Source organism: Agrilus planipennis, unplaced genomic scaffold (assembly GCF_000699045.2).
Source record: "Agrilus planipennis isolate EAB-ADULT unplaced genomic scaffold, Apla_2.0 scaffold13, whole genome shotgun sequence".
Classification (NCBI taxonomy): Eukaryota; Metazoa; Arthropoda; class Insecta; order Coleoptera; family Buprestidae; genus Agrilus; species Agrilus planipennis.
Genome location: NW_020439040.1, coordinates 1,748,573 through 1,770,100, shown reverse-complemented (window position 1 = coordinate 1,770,100; position 21,528 = coordinate 1,748,573). Strand labels below are relative to the sequence as shown.

Sequence of the window (21,528 nt, the reverse complement as noted above, 5' to 3'; positions counted from 1 at the left end):
GAAGTGCCGGCTTTTATCCTTTTAATGCCTTTATCAAATATGAAAAGGACTCATCGTGGCGTAAAGAGTTCGACTACTATTAAAGAGGCAAAAATTGGACCGTATGCTTATCACTTGTTTTTCTTTTTTGTTTCAGGAATGGTACACTTGATTTGAGTATATCATTCATTGGATAGTGGTGAGTACCTGTTGTTGTAACAGTTGTAAAGTTTATTTTTTATTTAATGTACAAGTGTTGAGCGAAATACAGGAAATGAGAAAGCCTGATATCATAATTAAATATTGATGGAAAATGTTTTAGTGGAATGGAAATTTCACACAGTTTTGAGAGCGCTATTGAGTCATCCTATTTGTAGTTAATTATAAAGATGCGTCAAGCGTCATCATTGCCTTATGCTAAAGAGAAGCGTAACGGTTCTTTTGTTATCTCTTCATTTTAAACTTTGACAAAGTCGCGAGATTCTTTTCTCTTTCCTGTTTGCATTTAATCGAAAATATTTCTTTAGAGCAACTGCAGTTAAGTTTCATCATCATCATAAGATCGTCAGTCCTAAGACTGGTTGGGCACGCACCTCCACTCTTTCCTATTCTTAGCTAAACTTCGCATTTCCCTAAAACTAGAACAATCCACATCCTTAACCATTTGCGAACAGTAATCTAACCTAGGTCTACCTCTACCCCTCCTAACTCCTGCTTCTGCCTCTAATATGTCTCTGACTAGCCCTTCTTGCCTGAGAAGGTGTCCTACCAACCTATCTCGCCTATTTCTTATTGACTTCCATAGAGTCCTCTGTTTTCCTATTCTTTCTGATACCTCTTTTTTTTATCCACGTTAACCTCATCATTCGCCTATAACACCACATTTCGAAAGCTTCTAACCGTATAGGTTTATCGGCAGATATTTTGGAGGAATAAATAATTAATTAATAAAGTAGTGTTCTGAACAATACGTACGCTTTTCTCAGAAATTGATATAAAATTTATGAAAACCATTAGCTCTAATCTTTAGGAACATTTAGAATTTGAATAGACCCCCGGGCGTACCATATTGTATAACTAGATTTCGGAGTTACGCTGTCCCTATAATGTTCATACAAAGTAATTTTACCAGTTTGAGTGTCTATTCCGCCTTCTAGAGTTCTGCAATTATATCTTGTTACATTACATTGTGTTGCTATCCAATTAAAATGCAGATATTTCCAGTTTTTACGGAAAGTTGGTGATTCAATAGCTTTAGAAGAGCGAGACTGTGCGCGGAATATCGAGATACAATGTACCAACTACTACTAGTAATTAATGAACGACTTTAATTAATGCTTCTTGATGCATCGTTAAAAATTAAAATCGAACCGTCGAAGTATCAGAAACATCGATACATAGATAGGTTAGATTAAATGCAAGTAAGGGTTGGTTTTATCATTGAAAACAAAATTTGTAGGTCAAAATAATCTGTTAAGTAAATGTACTGCGGTTTTAGTTAGTTATAGTAAGTACTTTTGCCTTATCTATCAACCGGGCTTTACGTTGACGCAAGCGGACATCTTTTTACCTAAATTTCCGTGACCCTAATAAATTATGACCGGAATCCGTTACTTCGGGTCACATCTGATGCCGAAACCAACGGCACCGTGTATGTGTACAATAATTCCGCTGATAAAACGTTTCGACGTCGGACGTCGTCTTCGAACACCGCTTTATCGATTAGTTCCACTCCACTCCGGAGGATGCCCGGAGCGACGGTCCTTCTCGGAGCTCTGCCACGGCGACGCGCGCGACGCCGCTCCTCTGGCAATCGCCTCAGTCCTTCGACGGTCGTAACTACGCGTCGCGTCGCGACGCTCACTCCCAAATATTATTATTAGTGGTGGTGCGCGCGATTCGCCAGAGGATGAACGAAACAGGTAGAAACGTTGTCGAACGCAAAAAGCTTATACAGAGTGACGGCTCATAGGTACTATAGAATTTTTTTAACTCGAAATTGCGTGAGTTTTGTTGAATTTTGTGTGTTATTCTAAACGTAAATTGTGCACTGTTCGTAAATCGGCACGTAATTAATAATAAAATTAATTGACAGAATTATCCTTAAAACGCAAATAAAAACCCCTATAATAATACAGGTCGTGCCTTTGTCTAGCGAACAGTTGAAATTGTAAATTTTATGTTAGCAGTTATTATTTTACATCCAATTACGTATATTAATTACAGCTAAACAATGAATCCCGTTATCAAACTAAACCACCGTTAGGTTTCTTTATTGCCCTTTTGTTTCCTTTGACAACCAATTTTTCTTTTTACGTTGTCTACACTAGTTATTTTGTGCGTCTAATTTTCTTCAGAACACTATGGTGATAATATCCAAGATTGTGTTTTTATATCAAAAATATAATCACTTCACATACCTGTTATATATAGTAATGTTTTGGGCTTAAATCACTGCGTTTAAATGTCATATTTCATCCTAAATGATTTTCTGTTTGTTGCTTCGTGTTTACTAGCAGTTCGACACATGCATTAATGTTTCTTTCAATGAATTAAACATCTTGTTTAATGCGTTAATTCATGTTTTGTTGCTGTAAGACGTTCTGTATGTTCTTTGACACGAACTGGTATTGTTTATTTATTTATTTATTTGTGCATATATACCCAACCGTATTTATTCCGAACAAGTTATTTTCGCAATTGAAATATCCAACCCTTCCCTTCTGGAATAATGAATGACCAATTAAATCTTTGTGTCGTCCGCAAATGTAATTAACTTCTCGGAATTATAACAAAAGTTTGTGAATTCCGTGTCTATGACATTGAAATAAAAGAACAAAGGAAATTTTAACAAATTAACGACGATAATGAAACATTTGAAGCACGACGTACATTGTTGATGTGATTGTTTAATGACAAGTTTAACTTATAAAAGTTCGTACGTTGCAATCTGTTTTTATCAATCGAAGTTTTTTTCTCGGTCAGGAAAGCGCGCTGACGAAGGAAACTGCTGCTTGTAATTTATGTGGGAAATGTTAGAAATCTATAAGACTTGGGAAAGCTTTTTTCGAGGAAATGGTTCGGTCAAATATTAAGCCAAAAAAGGAACACACATACTTTTTCTAAAAAAGGGGAAATGAATTAAAAAACAGATATTATGGTTCCTTTATAAAAGCCATGCTCCAAATGTATACCTTTAATAAAATCTTTTTAGAAATTCTAAATGTAACATAAAAGTAATTTCTTTTTGTCAAATCTTGAGTTTCCTGACTTTTGTCTCCTATTTCATATGTTTCTAAAACTTTATTCTGATTAAAATCTACGTTAATATTTTCACTTCTGTTAGTTATTATTTAACTGATGCTATCATTTTTTTTTTACTGAAAAATACTCATTTCCTGGTCACATAATCGCGACCTTTGTTTTTGTTAATCGAACCAAGTGAACATCTATTTCCCCACAAACAACCCACTACAGTATCCACATATCGTCGTCATCCCCGTTTTGCAAAGGGTTGTTTGCTTCAATCTTTACCACCAATGCTACCCGGTTTTTCTAATAAGAGAGCGAACGACTACGTGAAACGGGGGCGCTTGTTTTCACCCTCTCACCCTTGACTCGGCCCTGTGTTTCGGCACGCGGAAAATGTGCAACGTTTGCCTTTTTCTTAATGGGGCAATTCCAAGCGACACGGTGCTGCGGCTACGGTATGGCGAGAACAAAAGAACTCGTTAGTCTGTTTTAATTAGACAAAATTATGTGAGAAATATACAGTCCATGGTAAACAAACCCTATATGCCACAACAAGGGCAAAAGATGATATTTTAATAAGATAATCATTGTGAGTCTGATTGATTGGTACATACGTAAATATTATAGATCTTTTTGACTTCTAATTTTTATAGAGTTTTTCTGGAAAATTATTGCTCATTAATTATTGCTTTTTCCAAAATTAACGTCACTTTTTTCATCGTGTGTTAATGATTCATTGAGGATTTGTTTCATGCTTCCTCATCATCATAAGGTCGTTAGTTCCAAGATTGGTTGGACACGCACCTCCAATGTTTCCTATCCTGATCTAATCTTCGCATTTCCCTAAAACTAGAACAGCAATCTAATCTAGGTCTACCTCTACCCCTCCTAACTCCAATTTCTGCCTCTAATATGTCTCTGACTTCATGCCTAAGAAGGTGGCCTACTAACCTATCTCGCTTATTCCTTATTGACTATGTTTCGCACCCGTACAGCGCCGCGCTGCAAATATACACCTATAACAACCCTTTTCGAATTTCTAAATTAACGGTTCGCGGGCAGTGACTTCTTTTTATTGAAGGCAACTCGACTCTGCGTTATCCTCTGCTTTATATCCCTAGTACTCCTTCCTTCTTGACTTATATGACTTCCTAGATACCTGAAATCAGCTACTTCTTCTAATTTTACGTCTCCTGTCTTTATATTCGCTCTTTTTTTACTTTTTCTTCCCTTATATATACCTTCCCTTCGTGCTTCCTATTTTAAATTTATTGTATTAGGATTTTAATATTAGTGTCTTTATTATTTTTAATTAAGTTGAACTCTTTTTAACATCCCTTAAGTGGAAATTCATTACCTAAGGCTCTTTTTTATGTATGGAAGCGCCAAGAATGTCTATTACTTGTGATGCCGCCAGTTTTTCTAATTAAATTAGCATTTCCTCTTTCTTCTGTAGACCGGGAAATCAGCTAACAGATTTTCCTTGTACGCTTTCACCCTAATAACAACGTTACCTGTCGGAATATCGATTCATTCCGGAAATATTTCGGCTTCCACAAGTGCTCGAAATTCTGCATGTCAAATATCGGGAAACGATGTCGAGTTTGTATTCAATTTTGAATATTTCCATGCATTGTAATCGGTTATTGGGGCCGAAGAAAAACAAAAGAAAAGTCGTCGTCGTCGAGTCTTTCGGGAAATTAAAGAATTTTCTTTTGTTTGAAGAGGATTATGTTGGCGAAGGGTTACGTTAAATCCCAATTACTTTTCAACATCCATGCAATAAAAAAGAGAGAGAAAGCATAGGGCATTAACTGCTTTCTTTGTATAATTTGAATTAAAAGTTTCTAATTAACCCGTTTTTCTAACATGAGCAATAAAGTAATGTGTCTGCCTCGTTGTAGGTAGTGTTTTTGTTTTGAAAAAAAAAAGAGAAACTGGAAAACGACCAATTATTATAGGTTTCCGTTCTCGTTCGTTCCAATTAATTGTTTTTTTTTGTTTTCGATGAAGTTTCGCTCTTGATTCGACAAACTATAGGCACAGAAAGGGAAATAATGGCATATGCCTCTAGGGGTAACAATCATCTACATTTTTAAACTGCATTCTCGGTAACAAGTGGAGCAGACAGAATTGCACGTTTTGTGTAAATGTACGATGTTTGGTGCATACGTGTATTGTTTATTCGAGTGTATGTGTGTGTTTCCACGCTGTTTCTTTTAGCTTTCAGCTCGTAAATTTTTGCTAAAACGCACAATCTGCCGTGCCTATTATAGAATATTGGGTTAAATTACTTTTTCCCGTACGTACACAATTATACAACTCACTTCGTCTGAAAATTATACGTTCATGCACTGTGTTTTATGTACAAGAACGCTATATAAAAATGAACAGTTGGGCAACCCATTGTACACTCCTGCGTTTCTATTACTAGTGATACTCACTCATGTATGAGTGGTTGCCTATAATCCTTATGACTGGACAAAATGTCCATTTAAGGTTAGTTCCTTTTAGTGACTTAGTAAGAGTTATGACTTAGTGAAAGTTATGAAAACTCAAGAACTAACACTTCCTCCAATGCATGAATTGACTTTTTAGCGAACAAAATAAGGTATAAGGTATTTGAAAAAAATAAAAAAGTATCGAAAAAAAATTAGTTTGTCTATATTTTAACCATGTGTTATCCAGATATAGGAACAAAGAACAGTTACTCCGAGGATATTCTTGTACATTCCTTTTTTCAAACAGTGGTAAAGTTTCTTTTTTTCTATTTATTTACGTTATTGTTAAAATCTACTAATGAAAACTGAAAATTTCAAATACTAAAAATGTTTTCTTCCAAGAAAAGAATATATTAAAGTTGCTTCGAATAGTTTACTTCATATTTTTCGTTTAGTATTGCATATTTGGTCTAGGTTTTGCATATTCGGTCTCAATTTTAGTCTTCGTTTTGGTTTTAGTCTTGCTCTCGTTCGTAAACAGTAAACAATAAAAGTTATTGTTGGGGTAAATTTTATAAACTTTATAATGATTTTACTTTAAATATTAGGTACTTGACATTATTCAAATGAACATTAAGCCAACTAATTAACAGGTAAATTATCATTTTATGGACTTTATTGTCTCGATATACATAATGATATTATTGTAATGAGTAAGTGTAAATAATACCATGGCAATTGTTATACGAGGGTGGATTGATAAGTTTCCGGCCTGACCAAGAAAAACAAGGTTTTTAAAAATTTTTTTTTTTTATTTCTCAACATAATCTCCTCCAAGGCTGATACATTTCTCATAGCGGTGTTCCAGTCTATTAATGCCATCTCTATAGACTGATTCGTCAAGCTCCTCAAAATAACCATTTACAGCTTCGATTACTTCTTCATTGTCCGCAAATCTCTTACCGCCAAGCCATTTTTTGAGATTAGGGAACAGAAAATAGTCACTCGGGGCTAGGTCTGGAGAGTAAGGAGGGTGCGGCATCAATTCAAACTTTAGATCGTTGATTTTAGCCGTCGCAACGATTGACGTGTGCGCTGGTGCGTTATCGTGATGAAACAAGATTTTTTTCTTCGCCAGATGAGGTCGTTTAATTTTCACCTCGTGGCTCAAACGTTGCAATAAGTCTGCGTAGTATTGACCAGTGATAGTATTACCCTTTGCAAGGTAATCAATGTATATAATACCTCTTGCATCCCAAAAAACAGTAGCCATAACCTTGTTCGCCGAAAAAATTGTTTTTGCCTTCTTTGGAGTTGGTTCCCCTGGTCCAATCCACTGTTTAGACTGTTCTTTGGTTTCAGGAGTGTAGTGGTGGACCCACGTTTCGTCAACGGTTACGAATCGACGCAAAAATTCGCTTGGATTACGCTTATACAATGACAAATTTGCGGTAGAAATGTTTTTTCGAATCAATTTTTGGTCGACTGTTAGCAAACGCGGCACCCATCTTGCACAGAGCTTTTCCATATGCAAATGTTGGTGCAAAATATGTTGCACACGTTCATATGACATCTTACAGGTCTCAGCTATCTCACGCACTTTCAATCTGCGGTCTCCCAGCACTATTTGATGAATTTTTTCGATCATATCTGGAGTTGTGACCTCAACGGGGCGTCCTGAGCGAGGCCCATCAGAGGTGCTCACACGACCCTTTTTAAACTCGGAAACCCACTGCTTAACGGTTGAATATGACGGGGAGGATGTCCCCAGTGTTGAGTCCATCTCTTTTTTAATTTCCTTCGGCGTTAACCCCTTCAAATAAAAGTATTTGATGACAGCACGATTTTCCTGCTTTTCCATTTTTACGAAAACCACAGAGGCGTCTTGTTCAGCGTGCTGTCAAACCTACACTAGCAAGGAGATCGGGCTGAAACTATAGCTACAAGCTATCCAAGGATGGTACTATAGAATGTCACCTCAAGGTAGGCCTAGTGGCGTCATCTCTTGGTTAGGCCGGAAACTTATCAATCCACCCTCGTAGCTGTCCGTAATAGAAGACCAAACACTTTCTTTTCGTTGCGAAACAAAATTTGCTTCGATTACATATTTCATCTACTGTCATTTCGCAATTTTAATTATTAAGTAGGTAGATGACCGATTTTTGATGCACCCACATTCTTTTTTGAATCGGTGTTAATCGATTATTTATTAGACGTTAGTTTTAGCCAGTTTCAAAAATATCTTTATTGTTTTTCGCTTTAGTTTACATAGTGAATAACAATATTATGACTGTTGTAAAATTTTGTGGAATTGAATGACTAAAAAATAATTCAAAGTGACCGAGTTCGGGATGGTTTTACAAAAACTGATGCCGTCAAGGTACTGGACTGCCAAAAGAGGTCGGAAGAGGTGAGTGAGGGTTGTTTTTCTCAATAATAACTTGAAAATAAAGCATGTAATTTTCTGATGATTAATTTTAGATTTTTGTTGGAAATAACGTGCCTGAGTACGTTAGTGTTAGTTTTAGTGTGATCTCTCTTAAGGAATATGTCGATATCTTGATGAATTTTCTCTCCTGAAATTCAGTCGAGGTGGAATTTGAGTTGCACGGCCATCAATCTTCTTTTTCTCTATCGGGAAACATTTTTAAAATGCATTAATCAAGCAGGCGCCTGGAGAATAAAAGTGACACATTCCTAAAATAACGGAAAGTGTTTGTGACAAACTAATCAATTCTTAATAGAAAAGCGTTTAAAAGTTTTTTTTAGGTTTAGGGTTTAGCCAGTTTTACAAAACTTTCATCATCATAAGGTCGTCAGTCCTAAGACTGGTTGGACACGTACCTCCACTCTTTCCTATCCTGAGCTAATCTTCGCATTTGCCCAAAACTATAGAACAACCCATATCCTTAACCATTTGCGAACAGTAATCCAACCTAGGTCTACCTCTGCTCCTCTTAACTCCCGTTTCTGCCTCTAATATGTCTATGACTAGACCTTCATGTCTGAGAAGGTGTCCCTACCAACCTATATCGCCTATTTCTTATTGACTTCCATAGAGTCCTCTGTTCTCTTGCTCTTTCTAAAGCCTCTTCATTTCTAACCTTCTTTATACACGGTATCCTCATCATTCGCCTGTAACACCGCATTTCGAACGCTTTTAACCTTTCTTTTCCACCGCGCCCATTGTCCATGTTTCGCACCCGTACACCGACGAGCACCAAACATACACCTTTAACAACCATTCTAGAATTTCAAAATAACCGTTCGCGAGCATAGAAGTGAATTCTTTTTATTGAAGACTACTCGACCCTGCGCTATCCTCTGCTTCATATCCCTACTACTCCTTCCGTCCTGACTTATCTGACTTTTTAGATACCTAAAATGAGCCACTTCTTCCAAAGAAAGCGTCTTCTATCTTTATAATCATTCTTTTCCCTACTTTTTCTACCCTTGCATACCAATATTTTTTGTTTTACTTTTATTTATTTTCATACAATAGTGTTTTGTCAATACCGCTTCCATTTTTATTTAAAGCTAACTCTAACTCCTCCTTGCTAGATGCTTATACTGCTATATCATCTGCAAATCTATGGATTTAAATATTTTTGTTTTAACGTAAATCAGCTTCTGCATGGATTTTTGTGCATAAAACGAGACACCAAGTGTCTATTCAGTGATTAGTGGTTTCCCTGTTGGTTTACTTAATAATTAGGTCTTAATTTTATGTGCAAGCGTGCCCTTGTTTTTATCCTTCAATACCGTTCTTCCTTTTGATTCTCCTACCGTTTTCATGTGAATTTATTCATTCCATTCATCAATTGCGAGTCGTGTTGTGGAGGTGAAAAGATTATTCTTTTCAGTCATCTGAATAATAAGCAATTTTTCTTTCTCTTCTTGGTAATAAATTTTCACGAAGCGGTGGCAGTGTGTGTTGTCGGGTCCATTTTTCTAATTAATTAAGGCAAACGCACACACAACCCACATCTGCTAGCTTTGGCGATATATATATATATATATATGTATAACTTCATTCGTTATCAGAGTTACTGCGAATTTTTTTCTTTTTTCGTGAAAAAAATTACACTCTTGAGCATGAAAGGGAAAAATCGACCTCGGCACAGTATAGAATATTAACAGGACAGAACACTCCTACTAACGAAAACAAAAAGAAAACAGTAGATACACAATTGTAATAAGGCAAATATCGAAGAAAATCTTGTACAAATGCTTATGTACTCTACATAGAAGAAGGCAAGACATACATTAATATAAGCAACTACATCGATAAAGAATGTAAATAGTGACGGTTGTGGAATGCTTAATATAGTAAATATCAACAGCTTGCCATTACCCTAGTGCACATCATAATCTTTAGACTCTCATTGCGATAATAATCCATTAAATAACTACTTTGTTCATCATTGATAGTTTGCAATACTACTTCTAAGTACATCTCGATATGGTATTAAGAACACAAAATATTGGTACAACACGGATGCTGCAGCTGATGAATGCAGCCTTGCAATGTCGTATTTCCCTACGTAACCCTACCAGGGCCGGACTGTACTTTGAAATACGTTTTTCTCGAAAACGGTGGACTTTCAGACCACTAAACGTTTACATAATTTTCTTGTTTTATAGTGCTCTATTACGTCCTACAAGCTTCCTACTTTTTTCAGAAACACCCTATATAAATATATAGTATTCGTTGATGTGGACAAATCTTTTTTTTTGTGTTTACTGATGTATGTCCTTTTCTTAAATTCTTCATGGAAGACTTCAATTCAGCTGAGGAATTGACTGCAAAGGTCACGGAACGAACAAAATAAAACCTGAACAGATCGATGGTATTACTTCTGATAAAACATTTCATTTTAAATGTTACTACCCTTAGGTTTCGCTTTTAAAGTAAATACCCGTAGCAAAGCCTATTTATTTTTTTTGGGTGATTTATTATAAGCACTTTTATGTCTTTTTTTATGTGATGCTTTCTCCCGGTTATGCCAATGTATAGCGGACAGGCGAATTGGGAACCGAACATAGGGGTATTCTATTACACGTGATCATGAAAAGGCGGCATCATCTTTTGAAAAATACGAGCTGGTTGATGCAAATACTTTCAGACTTCCTTTCATGTAATGTATAAGTCTAGTAAATTCAATTTAAAGCCTTTGAGGGCTGTTAGGTTTTGTTCAAAGGATTTTTAGAGTTAGGTTAGTTTACAACAGTTTTTAGAGAAGCAAGGGATATTTTCAGATAAATGTAGTTGAAGGGATTTGTACGAATTTTCCTGTAGCACGTCGCATTTTTAATGATTGCATTTAATATTTGTTTTCAACTTTCCACTAGTGTATATGTGTAGCATACATAATCATAAAGAACATTTTTGAAACAGATCTCATAAAAATAATATATTCCCTTTCCTGGATTGTGACGACGAAAATAAATAGGAAATGATGAAAATGACACCTTTTGTGAGTTTCAACGCGAATACATCTCTCCGTCTTTTTCTTCTTATCTCTCTACGCCTTTCTCTTCCTTTGTTGGCATGTTTGTTTTTCTTCTTAAGCCTGAGGACAATGATGTGCCATTTTGCCAAGTTGTGACGGTAATGGAGTCAGTTTTGCGTGAAATATAATACTTTTATCTGAAGGACGAGAACGGCGAAATGTTTTTGTTGAAAGAGAAGGAAATCTTTGTGGGAACTATCGACAATAATCCAGAAAGCTGCACAAATTGATATCGAAATATCATCATTCCCGTAAATTTTTCTTTATTTTGCATTTATTAAATAGAGAGTTATTTAGCCTAAGTGATGGTTACATGTTCGGGCAATGGGGAGGGGGGGTTACGTTTCTAAACAGCTGGACAGTTGATTAGAAATAGGACACTTTCACATTCTGCATCTATTCCCTGTCTCCAGTAAGCTGTCCGCCTGTTTATCCAAAAATTCCCTATTATCGGATGATGTTGAAATTTCGTGATTAATAAGAGTAAAAGTTTTATGGGAAATATTGATAATAATTAGAAAGTGCATAGTAGGTAAAAATTGATTTCGGAATGGGGTTTTCCCGAGAACGTTGTTTTTAATTAATTTTCATTTTGATAAACTATTTCCTTTTAAATGTATTCGACGTACATATGAACAGATGTATTATTGTAGTGAATCTACCTAATTATTAAATGAAAATTAATCGTACACACCTTATTTGCCATGACCTCATAATATCGCCGATCCCACTGACAAAATTATGACTGTATAAAAGGCAATTTTTTTTTTTAATTTAAGCGAAAATATGTGGGTGCAAATGTTCGACTAAAATACAGTTATGTTAGTTGACAATGAACGGGAAAGAAAACTTGTTGCTTAAGCGTTATTTACAATTTATACCACTAGCTCGTTGCTTCGTAAGCGAAAATAATAAAAATTAGAATTTTTAATGAATAATAACAATATTAAATAATAACAAATGTAACATGTATCAAATGCATTATTTATATTTTTTATGATAGTTTAGAAATGTGTGCCAGCTATGCGACTTGTGTTTGCAGTGAATCGATACCTAAGTTTTATGAAAATAAAATAAAAGGGGAAAAGAGCTTGGCAGAACACATAGATAGGTATAATCAATATTTTCAAGTCCCGTCGTTAGATATTATTCCTGTACCAATTTGCTTCCTAATCGTTAAGTAGAAATACTTAACTATCGAGACGCTGTAGATCAAGCATCAATTGTTCTAAGTATCTAAAATCCAAGTGGTCTATATAAGTAACCTCTCAGAGACCGGATATTGTGCAGGTCTATTGAGAAACATCCAAACTCATTGCGCTAACTTTGTTCTTTAATCGATACTTCTGTTTTTAATCAACAGTTTTATTATACCAGTTGGTACGCAATATAGAGTTTCTGAAATAAGTAGCAAGCTTATAGGAAGTGATAGGGTACTATAAAACAAGAAAATTAACTAGATGTTTAGTGGTCCGCAAGTCCACCGTTTTTGAGAAAAACGTATTTGAAAGTACAGTCCGGCTCTGGTTGGGTCGCGTAGGGAAATACGACACTGCAACGCCGCATTCATCAGCAGCAGAATCCGCGTTGTATGAGTATTTTNTAGATTTTATTTGATACTAATTAATTAAATTTTTTTGTATAACTTTTACTGTACATAAAAATTATTTTTGATTTAAAGTTCAAAAAGATATCAGCAGATGTAAAATGCTAGCTGTAGAAGTCAAATGCATACATATGTATGTGTGTGATACATTTAAAGCTTTTTTTAGTTTTTTTCGCTTTCACACCAGCTTTTCCTTTATTAAAAAGCGGTAGAAGAAGTCAAGTTTTATGTGAGCAGCGGCGTGCACAAGGGCGACAAAAAAGGTTCAGGAAAGCTTTTAGCATCTTATATATGCACTCGTTATTTATAAAGGTCCTTTCCTGTTACTGTGGATGTTTACAGAAAAATAGTATATGTAAATTTATTTATTTAGCAAATAACGGAATTGGAATCACTTTGTTTGTACGTCCATGTAATTGCAATGCCTTTTAAGGAATATATTATGATGTGTATGTAGAAAGCATTTCTACTTTCATCAACATTGAAGTGTATAATGGATATTGATTCTCCCGAAAGTAAACTACGATTTTTTTTAACCTCCAACAGAAGTTATTTTTGGGACCTTCAGATATACAGATGTGTGTTTTAAGAGCATACAATTCAATGATAAACGCAATCTAATCTTAAGAGGAACTTTATATCATCATTACTGTTTTCATGTTCTTTATTCACTATACATTGGACAATGTGATCGAACAGAGAATGTAAGAAACAAAGAACATGTAGATACTATTTTAAATTAAACTTTGACCAAGTTTGACTACAATTTATATATAATATAAAAAATTCATGTAGGTACATTCTCACAAACAACCAAAAATTTAACTGTTTTGGAAAAATTTCTTTGAAAAAGAACTGAAGTTCGTGCATTCGTGTTTCAAATTACGAAATGTAGGTAATCGATCTGTAAAGTTTGGTACAGTAATAAAATAAAATTTCTATCAAGGTATAAGCCGATATGTTCGTATCTTGTTATTTACTGGTTCGGTGGTTCGTTGTAAATAAATATACGGCACGTATCAAACAGTAATTCTGTTTCGCCATCATATCGTTTACCGCAAGGATATATTGCGGGAGTAATGTGAAAAATGACACTTGGGTGGTAGCTCCGATAAAACGGTTAATGAATTAAAATTATATTTGCTATTTAATCCGTCGGTTTATTTATGTATTTATAACTAGGAAATTTAATACATGTTTTTGCAATTTTAGTGGCTGTCCATATTTCAACACTGTTGTTTCCCCAGTGTCATTAATTAAGAGACACTAAATATATCTTCTGGGTTTCGGTACGCCCATATTTCTGAAAGTAATTAATAGCAAATAGAAGTTTTAGGGCAAATACTCTGTTATAGCACATCGTGATAAATAAGCAAATCAAAATATATTTATGATGACTGTTAATTATATATAAAAGAAATTATGAATGCTGTCAGCACAGGGCAAAGTACTATTACGTAGTTAGTATCAGCAATTTCTTATGCTGAAGTGTACGATGTGTTGTATATTCACAAACAATTCCTTTAAATTTAATTTTTCAAACAATTTTTAACACAAAGAAAGTGATAAACAAATTGTTCACAAAAGTAAGTTTCGAGCTCACAGTGACCGATAAGGGGGAAGAACTTGTACATATTAACAAAATTCTGTAAACAAAATAAACAATAATTCTAATAAAATTAAGGTAACTCCTTAAAATTTATTTATAAGGGGTTAAAACCTTTGAACTTTGGCTATTGCTTTGCCTTAACGTTTTACAAGGTTACACCTTTTCCCCAACGGTATATTATTTTTGTGTAAACATTTGATGAAAGTTTGAAATATTTTTTAGTGTAGTTTCGTGTTTTGTCTCGCTTTCAGAAGCAGTCCGTCTTTGAGCTGCTTCGTGGTCGAGTCCGATGGGGTCTTCTACTCCTCGGGTATGTCGCCGACGGCAATGAGACTGGACACATGTCCGCCCCCGCAGTTGCAGCATTGTGCTAAGAGCGTAGTCGTTGCCAACGGCGGCGTTTCCGGTCCCGAACTGGAACTTTTGGCCAAACTGGAGGAGGCCAATCGGCTCTTCGAGTCCGACGCCAAGTCGCTCAATTCTCTCAGCGGCTCGGCTTCGGCCTCGGGACACTCGAGGAAGAGCTCGGACACCTCCCAAATATCACTTAATTCAGGTAAAAATTCTCCCCGATCTGTTTAAAGGTGGCTTCCCACAGCCTGACTTCCGGGCAGTGTGTTGGTGGAAGCTCTGGTGCGGCTCGGCCTGTGATATCATGACTTCCCACCACTTTAATATGTAGTTGAATAACACAATCTCGTCAAGTCTCATAATTTCAGGTCTGCTATAACCGATTTTCAAATTCGGACGCGCAAAATTTCTCAATTTTTTAATATAATAAAATGAAAAGATTTGTATATTAAATCTACACAAAACCCTCGTGAGACTTAAATATTATTCATGTATTTTCGTTAATGCAGTTTTGACACGTCACATCAATGTTTATACCCGATTAGATTAGATTAGATTCATCTTTTTAGGTTTATTATATTTTTGATTGCTTTATAGTATTACACGTTTACCCACTGACCGTATGTTAACAGTTTCTGTTTTCGTTTTACGTGAATGGTAAATCTTTGTGTAAAAAAAAATAAAATTTCGTAGTTATCAATCGTATCAAAATGTTATGCAACCAAAATTAAGTTTAAGTGAAATGATTACGGTTAACCATTCGAGATCTTTTTTGAATGATCTTGACGAACATTTTGCATTTCGAAAAGGGACTAGCTCGATCCAGGAGAAGGGTGAAGATGGGGGAGGCGAGGAGGACTTGTGGACCCTTTGGGGACACATCGTGAACGACTGGGACGCGAGCTGGAAGAAAAATAATGTACAGATTAGGGAATTGGTGCGACGAGGGATTCCCACTCACTTTAGGGGAATCGTGTGGCAATTGCTGTGCAATGCCACCGAAGCCCCCGAGAAAAAACTTTATGCGGATTATATTAAGGTAAGTAAACTTTTTTACAGCTCTTTGCAGTTAACAAAATTATCGCTTTGGGTATAAAACACTTATACTTTTTGTGCTAAAGTCGTAGTTTATCTACGTTGCAATAAAGGCTCAGGAATAAAAAAAATATATAAGGCTTGAATGAAGAAAAGAAATTGAATACATAAGTCTACAAGCTTTCTGGTTATTTCAGACGAAATCTCCTTGCGAAAAAGTAATAAGAAGAGACATAGCTCGTACATATCCCGAACACGACTTTTTCAAAGAGAAAGACGGTCTCGGACAGGAATCCTTATTCAATGTCATGAAGGCTTATTCTTTGCACGACAGAGAAGTCGGCTATTGCCAAGGATCAGGATTTATTGTTGGACTGCTGCTTATGCAGGTAATTCAATACGTGCGGGTCATTTAATTTGACCTTTTAAATGTCACTCACTTTATTCCTGTATCTCTATTTATAAGATGCCAGAAGAAGAATCATTTGCGGTCCTTGTGAAAATAATGGAAGAGTATAGGATGAGGGACATGTTCAAGCCCACAATGGCAGAATTGGGGCTTTGTATGTTCCAGTTGGAGCATCTGGTTTCAGAACAGTTGCCAGAGCTAAGTCAGCACTTTCATTCCCAAGGCTTTCACACTTCCATGTATGCCTCTAGCTGGTTTCTTACCCTCTTCACCACAGCTCTTACTCTGCCCCTTGCTTGCCGTATTATGGACGTATTCCTGTCGGAAGGCATGGAAGTGATCTTTAAAGTAGCCCTTGCCATGCTTACCTTGGGAAAAGAAGAACTTTTGTCACTGGACATGGAAGGAATGCTAAAGGTGCACCAGTTTCCTTTATCTCTTGAGTGAGTTCAATTTTCTTTTTTGCTTTAGTTTTTCCAAAAGGAATTGACGGCCAGAGCCGAGTCTGACCCCGAAGTCCTCATGCAGACTGCTTATAACATGAAGTACAATGCTAAGAAAATGAAGAAGCTCGAAAAAGAATATCAAGCCATTAAGACGAAAGAACAAGAAGAAATGGCTGAGTTAAAGGTAAAGTAACTTATTTATTACATGAACGTTTTAATTAATTTTCCTATATAGAGTGTATTAATTAGAAAATTATACGGTAAAAAATTGGCCAGTTGTTTTAAAAAAAAAAGTAGGAGAATAGAGATCCTTTGATTAATTTTGGAACGGAATTTCTTTTTTCTTTCAGAGATTAAGGACTGAAAACAAACAGTTGAAAAATAGATGCGAAATGCTCGAAGAAGAAAGTAAGGCTTTGGCTGATAGACTTGTTAAGGGTCAAGTTAGCAGGGCAGAAGAAGAAGAAACCACATTTATAGTCCAGAGGGAGCTAGATGCCCTGCGACATACTTATCTTGAAACTACTCATCAATTGGCTTTGGCCAACGAAAAAATACGATCTCTGTCTCTCATGATGGAAGAAACGGTAATATAATATGTGTGTTTTATGCTTCCTTTTAATAGCTGTTTTACTTTTTTAATCTATCTTACAAATTAAACAAATGCATATCTACTGATAACAACACACATAGAATAATAAGTAATTTTACTTTGAAACGTATTATAGAGTTTGTCAACAAGCTGTAAGGTGAAAACGATTTAGAAACCAAATCATATTATAATGATGATAGCAATTGTAAATTGTTTACTTATTACCTTACAACCCATTAAGTTGATATGACCTTTTAATTTAACTGTCAGTATAATAGTGACTCTTAATAGTGTTAACAGAAGCAAAAATGAACAAATTCTTTTCAAAAATTAAGGTACATTATATTATTCTTAAATTATATTGTATAACAGCATCATATAAATTATTTTCTTTATTTTCTTAAAACAGCAAACCTCTCGACAGTCTTCGATAGAAGAGATGTCATTGAAGCAGGAGCAGTTGCAGCAACGTGAAGAGATGATCCAATGTTTGCAAGATGAATTGGTAAAGGTAAGACTTAGGGAAGCAGAAAACGACGCTCTTATTAGGGAACTCAGAAGTCGAATACACGAACTCGAAGAAGACAAGAAAACCTTGAGAGAAACCACTCCTGATAACAGTGTTGCTCATCTTCAAGAGGAACTGATTGCGGTCAAACTTCGCGAAGCTGAAGCCAATTTATCCTTGAAAGATTTGAGACAACGTGTGGCAGAACTTAATAATCAGTGGCAACGACATTTACAGGTATATTTTATGAGAAACTTCCATCAACTTCCATGTTTAACTGAAATTGTTAAATGTATAGGAGCATAAGCAAGATCCAGCCCCTTCAGGTGAATCGTCACTCTTGAGTACCCCCAAAAAGAAATTGTTTTGGGAAAGTCGAAACAACGAAATTAAAAAATTGGAAGAAGAACTTATGACTACCAGGATCCGGGAGATGGAAACTCTTACAGAAGTGAAAGAATTGCGACTTAAGGTTAACAAAATATGTACTTCACATTCTAATCGAACAGCGCCCTTCATAGCTTTCCTACAAATTTTTGTTTGATTGATTCATTCTGTATACGTGCCCAAGTGAATGAATGGACTTTGTGGTATTGATTTTAAAAAATTTAATAGAGACAAAGCAGTAATCAAGAGAAATGTATCAAGACTATTTAATGTTGCTTTTCTTCATTATACCGTCTACAAATATCTTTATAGGAAAGTTAATGGTGTTTGGTACAATATCTACTCGTCTGTTAATCCTTTCTTCAAATATTCAACTACGATTTTTTAGGTAATGGAATTGGAAACTCAGGTTCAGGTTAGCACCAACCAGCTACGTAGACAAGAGGATGGAATCAAGAAACAAAAGGAATTGTTGGAAAAGGCGGAGCATAGAGATAAGGAGGCAGCAGCTCGTCTTCTTGAAGAACAACGACGATATGCTGACCTGGAGAGCAAGATGCAGGAAGAACTGATGAACGCCAAAATACGTGACGCCGAAAAAACCCAAGCTGTGGTAGAGTTAACACAAAAAATTAGTCAGTTGGAACTTAAGGTAAGCAAGTACCAATATTATTGGAACAAGATGTTATTTGAGTAATTATTTTCATGCACAGAACGAAGAAATTGCAACAGAAGGTGAACTGAGAAGTCACTCTGTTGAATACAGTGAACGCGTTAGAGAACTTCAAGACAAGGTAGCTGAACTTCAAGCAGAGGTAAGCAAACAATTATTTTAAGCTGCTAATTAATAAATTTAATTGAATCAATATTATGCTAATTAAACATAATAATCGTTTGCTTCATATTAATTGATTAAACCTATCAATATTATTCAGCACAGTGCAAACTAATAACACCAGCTTTATCATCGTTCTGTACATTGTTCACTTGCTTCGCTATAAAATTAACAATCCAAAAATAAGTTACATAATGTTACAAGACTGTATTATCCGAAGGAAATATAATTTACTAAATTGTTATTAGTTACTTAAAAATGAAGAAGTGACTTTTAAAAATTTGGTCATTTTTGTGCAAAATTCAATCAATATCATTTTGATTTGTTGTAGCAGGACCCCTAAAATCTGGTATTGATAACGTTGAGTAGTCCCAATGAGATCCTAAGACACTTTACGTAGTTTTATCACCTTTATTTATACTTATTATATTTCCCAAAACGGGAAAATATTTTTCTTCACAGCTTTATACCCTGTGTATTAATTATTAAGTAATAATTGATTAGTAAGTAGGAATTTCTCATTAAAAGCTTATTGTACAATTTAAATTATTAACGACACAAAATTGCAAGATATTATGTACTAGGCTTGTGTAAATAACTCATGGTTGCTGTATTTATACTGTACAGTTTCCTACCCCACTAACCACTCCGGACATAGAGCCCTGGAGATGGCTCGAGTAAGTTGTTCGAAATCTATATATTTGTTGCTGCTAATGCTACTAGTACTCCCACACTACTTCTACTGTTAGACTGCTACCACCATTATTATTAGTTCAGCTACTATATTTGATTCACTGATAACGGTAACATTTGATAATAGTACCGAAGTAAACAATTCAATTTAAATTTCATACAATTCGTGGCATGCCTCTTAGTGTTAATTTCAATTTTATTTATTTATTGTTATGTTATACGTGTATCTAGCTGGAATGTTTGAAATCATTAGTTTCTATTAAATCTCAACTTATTATTAGTTAATTGCATGATATATTGTTTATGTGGTAATGTTTTTTTTTTTTTTAATTTTTACGATATTGTAGAGATTTCAAAAAACTAAACTAAACCATATAAGTAGATATGTATCTGTAAAATTTGTTTTCCCTTTTAGAATGGCTGAAAAAAAATAATACCTTTTTTATTTCAATAATATGATGTTTTTTATTTGTTTTAATTATATTATTATTACTTCGTCAGTGGCTCTGATTAACTTCTCTTTATCAATTAATAGGTAATCGTACATTCTAGGTCATAAGGTTGGAATCGTTTAAGTCTCGGTGCGAGTGTACGGCGACACTTCGCCTGCCAACTCAGCGCACATCGTCAATGGACAGCAGCGAAGAGGACACGCGCATCCGCGTCGATGATCCTTCGTTACGTTTTCATCTTCCTGAATCGCCTACGTTTCCGCCGTCATCCAATCTCCTTCCCCAGAGGCGAAGTAGCAGCACCAGTTCCGACGTTGTCGATCCGAATATGAACAACGTCTTGAGCTCGAAAAACGACAACAACGTTAATAATACTCTACACGGTGCTGAAGTGTGACCCTTCTTCATCACCACATACTCCTTTTTCTCTTTACCCCCCCCCCTCCTCCTTCCTCTTTAGATTACAGGCTAGTTGTCTTGTAGTTTATTGTCTATTATAATCGGTGAGTAAAAAATAGATGTATATTAATGATAATTATGTGAAACGAAAACACGGAAAACAGGGATTGTTTGCGGTGTAATAGTATTTATTTTTTTGTTTGAATACAAAAGTGGAGTTGGTAAAGCAGGAGTTATCAGCATTTTTTTTTCTTTTCGTTCTAACTTTCCAATCAACTTTAAGGGCGTTAATTATCCTTCCTGGGAGTATTAGGCCTGTTTTCCAAATGATATTTTATGTATAATTATTTAAATGTGATGAGAACTAGTGTTAGGCTAAAACTACCATAAAATAATGTTATTAAAAATAATAATGAATACTTTAGGAAATGCTTATCAATTTTTTATCAACTATCACTTCATTCAGTATTTAATTAATTTTATTTATAATAGTGATTGTTGAATAATAGTTTTTTTATTAATTGTGTATATTAGAAAATCTTTAAAAAGTAAACGTTAACAATTTGAAGAATTTATACCACGATATATACTTTTTTGAACAAGTAATTTGAAAAAAATGTAGGTTTGATACTGATTTGGTAAAATTTTATTTGCAACTTTTCTTTTATGGTTTAATTACATAAAATACTGTGTAAATAGTTTGTTTTTCTTCCCATGCATAAGTAGACAATTCATAAATTAAAATAGAAAGATGCGTGCCAACCCTGAGTAACAATCCTAGTTATTTTTCATTTAAATCTAGAATTTTTTAAATTATTTAATTAATTGTATAAGCAATATTGCGTTAGCGAATGGTACTAAGTGTAAGTGCAATATCACATTTTTATTTTAAAAAAAGTATTTTACCTAACTTATTATATTTTATATATATATCAATTTTTATGATGCATTTAAGGTTTTGTGCAGTTCCTTTTTGTTTATTCCTTTTACGCTCAAATTACTTTAATAATTATTATAAAAT

The 21,528-nt window shown here is 34.9% G+C and overlaps 1 protein-coding gene across 4 annotated transcripts in view; it reads left to right on the top strand.

Moving 5' to 3' along the window:
• The window catches only part of LOC108744262 (ecotropic viral integration site 5 ortholog), a 30,979-nt gene extending 10,363 nt beyond the window's left edge, over positions 1-20,616 (top strand). Inside the window, exons 1-13 of one of the 4 annotated variants that reach the window (XM_018479945.1) lie at positions 7,969-8,082; positions 14,652-14,956; positions 15,561-15,790; positions 15,984-16,175; positions 16,253-16,612; positions 16,667-16,825; positions 16,992-17,228; positions 17,643-17,978; positions 18,040-18,213; positions 18,517-18,780; positions 18,842-18,943; positions 19,591-19,640; positions 20,209-20,283. In XM_018479945.1, the coding sequence (XP_018335447.1) occupies positions 8,024-8,082; positions 14,652-14,956; positions 15,561-15,790; positions 15,984-16,175; positions 16,253-16,612; positions 16,667-16,825; positions 16,992-17,228; positions 17,643-17,978; positions 18,040-18,213; positions 18,517-18,780; positions 18,842-18,943; positions 19,591-19,640; positions 20,209-20,215 (2,475 nt within the window). In that variant the 5' untranslated portion in view covers positions 7,969-8,023 and the 3' untranslated portion in view covers positions 20,216-20,283. Of the gene's footprint in view, positions 1-136; positions 179-7,968; positions 8,083-14,651; positions 14,957-15,560; positions 15,791-15,983; positions 16,176-16,252; positions 16,613-16,666; positions 16,826-16,991; positions 17,229-17,642; positions 17,979-18,039; positions 18,214-18,516; positions 18,781-18,841; positions 18,944-19,590; positions 19,641-20,191 lie in introns of those variants that run through there. The other 3 variants (XM_018479944.2, XM_018479943.1, XM_018479946.1) reach the window with 3 other exon arrangements.
• Positions 20,617-21,528: the final 912 nt, after the last annotated feature.